The sequence below is a fragment of the Polyodon spathula genome, chromosome 12 (genome assembly GCF_017654505.1).
Source record: "Polyodon spathula isolate WHYD16114869_AA chromosome 12, ASM1765450v1, whole genome shotgun sequence".
Lineage (NCBI taxonomy): Eukaryota > Metazoa > Chordata > Actinopteri > Acipenseriformes > Polyodontidae > Polyodon > Polyodon spathula.
The window spans coordinates 34,449,910-34,459,045 of record NC_054545.1 but is presented as its reverse complement, the minus strand read 5'-3'; the positions used below and the strand labels follow the sequence as shown (position 1 = coordinate 34,459,045).

The 9,136-nt window shown below is 36.4% G+C and overlaps 1 protein-coding gene across 16 annotated transcripts in view; it reads left to right on the top strand.

The window, feature by feature from the left end:
* Window positions 1–3,085: 3,085 nt before the first annotated feature.
* Window positions 3,086–9,136, top strand: part of LOC121324193 (rap guanine nucleotide exchange factor 6-like) — a 75,948-nt gene continuing 69,897 nt past the window's right edge. For 4 of the 16 annotated variants that reach the window (XM_041265772.1, XM_041265768.1, XM_041265780.1 and 1 more), the window contains exon 1: window positions 3,228–4,288. In XM_041265772.1, the coding sequence (XP_041121706.1) occupies window positions 4,220–4,288 (69 nt within the window). In that variant the 5' untranslated portion in view covers window positions 3,228–4,219. Of the gene's footprint in view, window positions 4,289–9,136 lie in introns of all 16 variants that reach the window. The other 12 variants (XM_041265777.1, XM_041265778.1, XM_041265773.1 and 9 more) reach the window with 8 other exon arrangements.

Genomic DNA, 9,136 nt, shown 5'->3' with positions numbered 1-9,136 from the left:
AAACATATTTCAATATGCAAGTGTACGTGACATGAAGATTTAATAATTTAAAGGGAAAATGTTGTGCAATTAAACACGTTATTTGTACGGTAATAATATAATATAATATAATTATAAATAATAATATAATATTAATAATAATAATTATTAATTATTATTAGAAATAAAAAATATCGCGGAAAGTATCACCTGGACACACACATAATTAATAATTATTATTAATAATAAATTATCAAATAAAATATAATTCTTGTTATGGAAAAGAGAAAACCAAAAAGGTCAGTTCAAACCAAAACAGATTGATACTCGACAAACTGTTTTATGTCATGGTTCCAAAAGGGATGTATTTCCCTACAACAATATGTCAGGCAGTATGAAAGCAGTAACACACTACAGGTTGTTAAAATGTGGGCTGATATCCAAATGCCTGGAGATGTTGTTTGGCAAAACGAAGCCAAGTTCAGTTCATGCGCTTAAAAAATGGCAAGTGAATTGGACTTGACGTGAATCAGGCAGAATGCTTCTGAAAGTTCCAAGCTGTGTTGGGATGCGCGCATGTCTGCACAGGTTGGAACACATGTTAGCCAATGAGATTGCTTCCTCTGTTGTTGCTCTTGTGTGAGGTATAGGCAGGGTTGTTGCTGAATTTGCTGGGGATCTAGGGCTCGCCAATGTATTTTTTCACAGGGCTGACACCTTTAATTCATTAAGCATCAAATTCATTTTTCTTTTAAAAAATCACAACACAAGCTGTATTTATGTAATGGATACATTAACATTTAGACTTCACTTTTGCGGTAAGTTATCACAACAATATAGTTAAATTGAAAATATAAATAACTGGTAGATGCCACTTAAAAATGCTTCAAAAATGATTTAGTAGCCTGGCCTCAAAAGAGGACAATAACACCTAATGGGTTAATGAGTGATTCATGGCCTTGGCGGTGCAATATGAACGGTACTAAAATACAATGTTCTGTCGAGTTAGACTCCCATCCCTGACAAATCAGAGTGTCAGCGTGAGCACTTCTATATATAAAGAAACGAGACTGAAATTGGATAGGACTGACTTGCACCAATCAGGAAGAAATTCATACGACTGTTAGTCACGCCATTGCAATACTCCAATAAAGTTAAACTGCGTATTTCAAAACTACTCTTGATAACTTCCGAATAGTGCAACAAATACCAACAAATAAAAATAAACATATGGCAACAGCGGGAGACTCCTGTTAGTTGTAATCTGCTTTAACAAAGTCCCGAGGCTTAGCTAAACAGCGTCATGTGTTTGCTGGGCCTGGTGTTTGCTGCCTCATTTTCAAATAATGTATTGTGTCTTTCGAGTAGTTTAATATTTTTTTCAGCAGAACTACCCTTATAAAACTGCACTACTGCTAATGTGCTCAGTACCCGTGCTTTCACTATGCTTTATTATTCTGTGCTATGCTTTTATTATGCTAAACATTTATAGGGGTACAAGTTACTCCTTTGTAGCTGTATTTTTTTTAGTAAATATTTGATCTTTTTTATTATTTCAGTTATTGATGAGATGCATCTACCTGTTAGGAATCATTAATTCCTTATCGATCTAATATCCTATTCATGCATGTTTTGTATAATTCTAAATCACTGTTTCTGCTCAGACAGTTATTCACCAGACTATATAACCACTAACAACTAATTTCAGAATTGTTTTAGTTTAACTCTGAGCCACACACAATAGGAACTGTCTGCGTGAAATGTCTCAGTAAGTGCATTTGGAATCGCTCATCAAGCCTCTATTGAGAGGCTGAAATGACAAAAGCAATTTTAAACTTTAAACGAAGGGAAGTGGCAGAATTTACAGCAGACTACATTGTTCATAGGCATAGACCTCAAGACAGTGGAATGATAGGCAGTTCTAAATGAAATGCTCAGGAAACTCAAAAGCTGTTCTTTCGGTGTAGAATCATAAAAGAATGGAACTCCTTGGGGTAATGGTAATGTGACCTGTCTTGTATTTTCAAACTGAGCTGTTACACACGTGATCATCTGGAAGCAAGAGCAACTTAAAATAGTGTTGTTATATTTGTCTTTCAAACGGATCTTAATATTACTTTTACCTTTAAGTGTACATTTGTATGATTTCCAAACTGGCTTGTTCTGCACTGTTCTGCCCAGCCAGTGATAGTCTTCTGTAATCAATGTATTTTATTTGTGTCCACCACCCTGCACCTATCCCTAAATTATTACAGCAAAAAATGTATTGATTACAGTAAAGCATGCATCCTAAAATAACAACAGAACTATAAGAGCTGTTCATCTCTTTATAGAACAGCTACATTATGCATGTAAAATTACTATAGTTTAACTAGTTTACTCACAAGAAGCCTGGTAAATTATTATTATTATTATTATTATTATTATTTATTATTTATTGTCTGGTATTTAGATCCTATATATAACCAGTCTATATATTTATAGAAAAGGGTGCAGTTTATATGGGGTGTGTAGCTGTTCTCTGTATATTTAATTGAAATGGTTAGATCATTTTCTTGTTCTGTCTTTTCCATAATGTGTTCACGATGCTTGTTAATTCAAACAGGAAAATGACACTCTGGAACAGGATGTTTCAACACACAGTCAGGGAGGTAGCACACGCATATTTAAACACAAGATACATCTTATAACAAGCATCAACTATTTTCACTGTAACCCATCATCACATTTCTACTTACAGAAAGTACAATTTTCAGCCTTTTTATGTATGTATTTATTTGTACTTTTGGTGCACAGCGCACACACCATTGCGTTAACCAGGGACCTGTCTAAGTTCTTACACTGGTTAAGCTCAAATGTTTATTATGTTTAGGGGTCGTTTTAACAGCCTTATCTTATCCCTAAGCGCAGTTCCATCCTCTTACTGTTTGTGTATATAATATTTTTTCAGGCGCCATTGGTGGTGAAAGTGCACAGCTAAAATAAGCACTAACACCATATCATCTTTTAACAGTGCGTTTTGCAGTTACTGCATTGTACTGTACATAGTTTTTTTTTTTTTTTTTTAACTTTTTTTTTCTACAGAGCTGAAGAGGGCTTTTGTCCAAAACGTACTGAACTAATATGATTTTTATAATATTCTAAAACTTTTTGTGTACCTATACGTTATGTAACAAAATGCAGCTATCAACAAACAGAACCGTGCCCGGCAAAAGCATTTCTGTCTCTTTAAATTCACCCTCTCGCGATGTTTGTTGTAGCTGGGCTCTTTCCGAGGCTTCTGCCCAATGTGTGAGTCAATTCAGGAGTTCCGAGCCAAGGGAAAATACATGGAGTCTGTGTCATTCAATCTGCTAGAATAACACAGAAACAAAGTTCATTTAACTTGTTCAGAAATAACGACAGGGCACTTTTTACGAAAGCAGCAACTTGGTCAAGTACTTCAAGGTTTTCTTTTTCTACCGCACGGGACAAAACAGCATGGACGTTGTTTTAAAAGTAGTAATTACATTATTTTCCCCCTGGAGTATCCAAAGTTAAGCCAATTTACGCAATTACTTTTTAAATTTTTGACACCAAACCACGTGTGGCACAAATGAACACTGGAAATGCAGGTCTAGTATAACTTTCTCAATGTATATGTTGGGACAACGTTTAAATAAATGCTTTACGCCTGTGTTAGTATTTTTTTCTGTTGCTTTTACAGTACTGCTAGTCATCGCTACTAGTCTAAACCAAATTGCAATTATTGTTATGTTTTATTTTTAAAGAGTTTGACTTGACAGTTTTGTTTATTTATACTGCCTTTTTACTGGGATAACCACACAACGTTGCTGCTGATGTAATTTGCAGAGTAACGCAACATTAAGGTAGTGTACACTTAATGACATTCGGTACGTGGATGGGAGAAAATGGAAAATGTTTTCAAGACTATTCTTATTTTCATTCTTGTTAACAGCTTGATCATGGTGAGTTATTACAAAACATGGATCGCATTGGGGAACACTGAAGGATTCATAGAATACAGAACCGAGATCTTTATTTCAACTCTGAGCTAATGCGAGATAAAAACAACAGCAAAAACAAACAAACAAACAAACAAACAAACAAAAAAACAGACCACGACAGGATCTGAGAAGACTTTTTTTTTTTTTTTTTTTTTTTCGGGTGATTTGCCTGTAGGATAATTCTAGTTAAACGGGCGCCTTGGAATTCTGCAAGATCAGCTCCTGTGGAAATAATGACATCGTCTGTGGATATATCGTTTAAACGGGCTTTGAAGAAACAGCCATTTGAAAGGACAGAAGAGGTAATTTTATTTGCATGCAGTAATGTATGTTTTATAAACTTTTCAGTTCAGCAAAGAAAGCGGTATGGGGGACTGTGTCTGGGGGCTGCATGACCATTCTTCGTGGCATAAGCATTTGCAAACTTAAGCAACCCCCACCACAACATCAGTTATTTATCTTTTTTTTTTTTGTCACCTTTTTGTAGTCTTTATGCTACTAATACATCTCTGCTACTGTATTTATTCGCGTCAAGTCTGATGTTGGTAGCAGACCAAATTACTTGGGGCTACATAAAGCTTAAGAATTCCTGTCTTTAAATAAACAACTGCACAACTCCCCCAGGCAGCCTGAATAAGATATGCTTCTGTCGGGGATGAGCCTCGTCCATGACGCCAGGAGGCTTTGGGCAGCAACCCAAAACAGATTTTGAACTGCAGTTTTTATTTGGCATCAGATGTAAAACTATTCTGTATCGAAATTCTGTGTAACCCACGTACAGTAAACACGTCAATACTGTAACAATATCGTACTGTACACAGGTTTAGCACGAAAGGATGGTGTGTGTTCTTATATTGGTTGATCTGTGTACTTCTCATGATTGACGCTGCACTCAGCACTAGAGTAATGGGCATCTTCTGACAACCGCCCGCATCGTTAGATGTTGTTTTCTGTGCTGCAATTTAGACAGGAAAATAGTTTTGACAGCTTGACCGCCCACATAGTTTTAATACGATATGTGTTGATGCTGACCAATGCTTAAAGCAGAAAGTCGGGTATTCTGGATACTATATCTGCATAAATGTGCTTTCTATTTTATTTATTTATTTAGAAACGCATACAATGTGTAGGTTATTTTTAGTTTTGGATAATATATGAATGACGCATGTCCCTGTTAGTCTCTTCAGTGACGATGACCACACAGTAGATATGATGGACTTTAATAGAAACAGTCGACTGGTCTGCAAACGACTCTTAATGTGCACTAATTAACACACTGTTGACGTTTTGCCACAGTGACGGTTCTGTGAGACCAGCTTTCTGGTTGTGGTAAGTTTTTTTTTTTTTTTTTCCCTTAAAATAGAGTGTGATTTGGGACACACTCTATTGAAACATGAATATTGTGTCTGACTTCAAAAGAGCTGAGACAAATTAAACCATGCAGTGTGGCCTAGTCAGCAAATGGGAGGTTTTGTTTTTGCTATTTTTTTTTTTTGAAAAAGAAAGTCTTTGTTTAGATATTGTACTGTATTTGGTAGAGGTAAAATATCATTTTTTTTTTATCACACCCAAATAAATTATTTAATGTGGTGTGCCGTTTTATGATTGATACTATATACAGTTTTTAATGGAAAACGGGGACTTCCTTTAGCAGCTTTTTTATTAGAAGGCGATAAAAAAACGGGAGAAGTCAACTTCAGTTGTGGTTTATATATATAATATATATATATATATATATATATATATATATATATATATATATATATATATATATATATATACACATACACACATTTTTTATTCTACACTATATCTTTTTAAATCTCTGTTTCGTTTTCATTCGTCCCAGTGGCTCTTCGTACGCTCTGTCTGCATTCCAGGCGCTGGGCAGCTAAAAACTTGCCCTCCCACTGCTTCCCTGGCCTCTGACTCCTAGTTCTTCCCTGCGAACTGTTCCTGTCATACACAAGTATCCTGCATTGTTATTCTATAGCTGCGGGGAAGCAGATTTATAGCAGCCTCAAATCTTTTTCTCATACAGACAAGCTACTGTACCACTTACCAACATCTAGTTTGCAGTCATCATGCTCTGTTTATTCAGTGTTTTGTAGATGGGTCTCTCAAGTCAGTCATTAGTCATTGCGCTCCTACAGCACAGTACCCTACAAGCTTAATGCATTTTTTTCTGTTTCAATCTTCTAACTTGACCTAAGTGAGTGTAAACGACATTGGATTTTAATGAGAACAGTGTAACAGTGCTTTCTTACAGCAAGTGGCATGATACTGGCAAAGTTGCTTTCAGCTCGCGTGGCGGAGACAAGGTTAATGGTAAAAACACAAAAACTAAAATGCATGCTTGACCTGCTGCATCCTTCTGTAAAACACCTTTTTGTGATTCTTTAAAAGTGTCATTGGAATTGCAGTGCAGCAGTGCTAAACATGCAGTCAGCACATGGTTTTAGTTTGACACATGGGACATGTTGAATTGACAGCTCAGTGTTGTCTTTACTCAGTCACCTTAATTTATAGCTCATGGATGCATCTGGACTAAAGCTGGACAAACGGTTCCAAACAATTAGCTGCTCATTATACTGGAACCTGCAGTAAACTACTAGAGAGTAAGGAGACAGTGCAGTGTCCTGTAACGCAACAAAAACAAAATAAACTTGATACTCCAAGATGACATGTAATGTTCGGAAATCAGTTTGGGTTGTAGTTGTGCCTTGTATTTCTCAGGAGTGTTACTTCATGGCCTGCTGTAAGCCACAGTTGGTTTGTTTTGGGTTAAAAATACAAATGTTGTACTCATTTGCAGATGGACGCTTGTACACTTACAGTTGGGTTGATATCGCGCTGGTCGCGATGCAAGTGAAGAGTCTTTATTTTGGTCTGCTTTTCACTCCTTCTCATTATCAGATGGAAATGAGGCATACTGTAATGCTCTCTAACTCTGGTGTAGTTGTATCCTCAAAGGTATTCCTGTGATAAGCTGCTGTAAGGTTATGAAAAACTGTTCTTCCTGAAAATACGTCCATTAGCATACAGTTTAACACAAAATAATAATTTAGATTGAAGCTGAAGGGGTGAGTTCTGCAGATTCTTGCTACTTTAGAGACCTGGAATCTTTTTAGCCTCGACTATTTATTTATTCCCTCCTAATGTGTGAATCCTAATAAAACACTTCTGTCTTTTTTTAAACATGTTGGAATGTTTAGTGTACTGATCCTGACGGTATATTCCCCTGACTTTAATCACGTGACACAGAGCACATTAAGACAGTATGAAATAATGCCATGCTGTAAACTGTGTTAAGGTTTGACAGCAAGATTGTGGATTTACTGGGTTAATGGTTGTATTGTAATCTGGATGTGATTATCCACATTTAAGTAAATAAAAATTGTCAAGGAGGGGTAGACCCCACAATATACGGTACCATAGAAACTGAGGGGAAAAAAAGCAAGCTTATTTTCTGTTATACAAAATGCAATAATAATGAGCACATAATGGTTAGGGATCATGTACACTGTATTCTGGGCTCTGTTTGTTTGGGGAATTTGTTCCCCACAAGCTAAACAAGTATTTAAATCAGGAAACCCTTTATAAAAAATAAAAAGTACTTTGCACTCTAGGAACAGAGCACCAGCCTGTTGCTGTGACAAGCTGTGCACTCACTTGTTGCCCGGGGTTACAGTAAGACATGTAAATAGGGATGCTGCATATTGACTCTACAGTAGCTTTGTGTACTTGCTGTAGCGTCACTGTGGAGCTTCTGCACACAACTGCAAGGCACAGAGATCCTGTTTAGTTACTGCATGTCTAACTGCAGTAGACGTTCTTTTTCGTATCTCAGTCATCTTCAGAATTGTTATTTTAGAGAGACAGTAATTGCTGTGATTGTTTAACTGCTTTTATTTGAGGCCAGTTTAACTTCAATTTAAGTTATCTGTTGCCTACTGTGAGAAGCTCGTTTTAACAGAATACTGTTACATGCAATTTTAATCAATGGTGTGTGGTGTGTGGAATTGATTAAAAGGGAATGGGAATTAGTTTTCAAAAGGAATTGGCATTGAAAAACAGGAAATGACCTCAACCCTGATCTTCGGCATTTATTTTTGAACTTGACAAACATTATATGACTTGCAAGGTGGAGAGCAAAAATCAGACAGTAGAACATTATCCTACTGTAAAAAACACTGCAGTGTAGGCTGACATTACTGTGCAGATCGCTTTCTCAGACACCAAGTTAATTTGTGTCACGCATGGAAATGGAGAGTATTGCCTTACATCTGTCTCTGTGTGTTTTGTTGCAGAATTGTTTTGCAAAGTAAAATTGATGGCTTCTAGGTGCAATTGAAGTAGGTGGAACTCACACAGACATGCAATATCAGCATGTCACATCTCTCTGGATCAAGTCTGAACAAGGATGGCGAGCCTGAGGGATCTGTTTGGATTCTGCCGTAACAGACACTAGCTGACAGGTTTAGATGTTTACAGGATGGTATTTTTGCTTAATGGAGCTGTGTTTTATTGTATTTGATGTTAGTTAAATTATTTTCTAAATAAGGATCCGTTTTTCTCAGGTCCAGTAGTTAAGCCCTTCTGTCTGTTATACAGTATTGTGCTTTTCTTGCATTCAGTGTTGTTCTACAATAGTATGCACTTTAGGCCCTATTCCCAGGTAGCATTATTTAAAAGCTGAAATGTTGAGCTGCCATGTGGTGCAGTATTTACAAGGAAGGGTCATGCTGCCCTGACAAGCCTGGAATGTATTGTAATGTTAACACCTACAAAATACCAAACCTTTCTTTTTACTGTGTTTAACAATTGTAGGTTATAATAAATGTAGGTATAAATTACTACTACTACTACTACTAATAATAGTAATAATAATAATAATAATACATTGTTGAAAATGCATGCTGTCGTATCTCATTTTCACACATGACTATCCGGAGTGAAGCCTATGGCAGGGACCTGCAGTATCACACAGTGCTGTTCAATGGGCTTTACCTACCATTACAGAATTTGACTAACAAATGTGAACAGGGTGCAGCGAGTATCTTGTTAAATAGAATATCTTTTGAAATGCCCTTCTAAATATTATTGGCTGAAGCAGTTTTAAGTGAGGCTGGACTTTCATTCATTGAAAT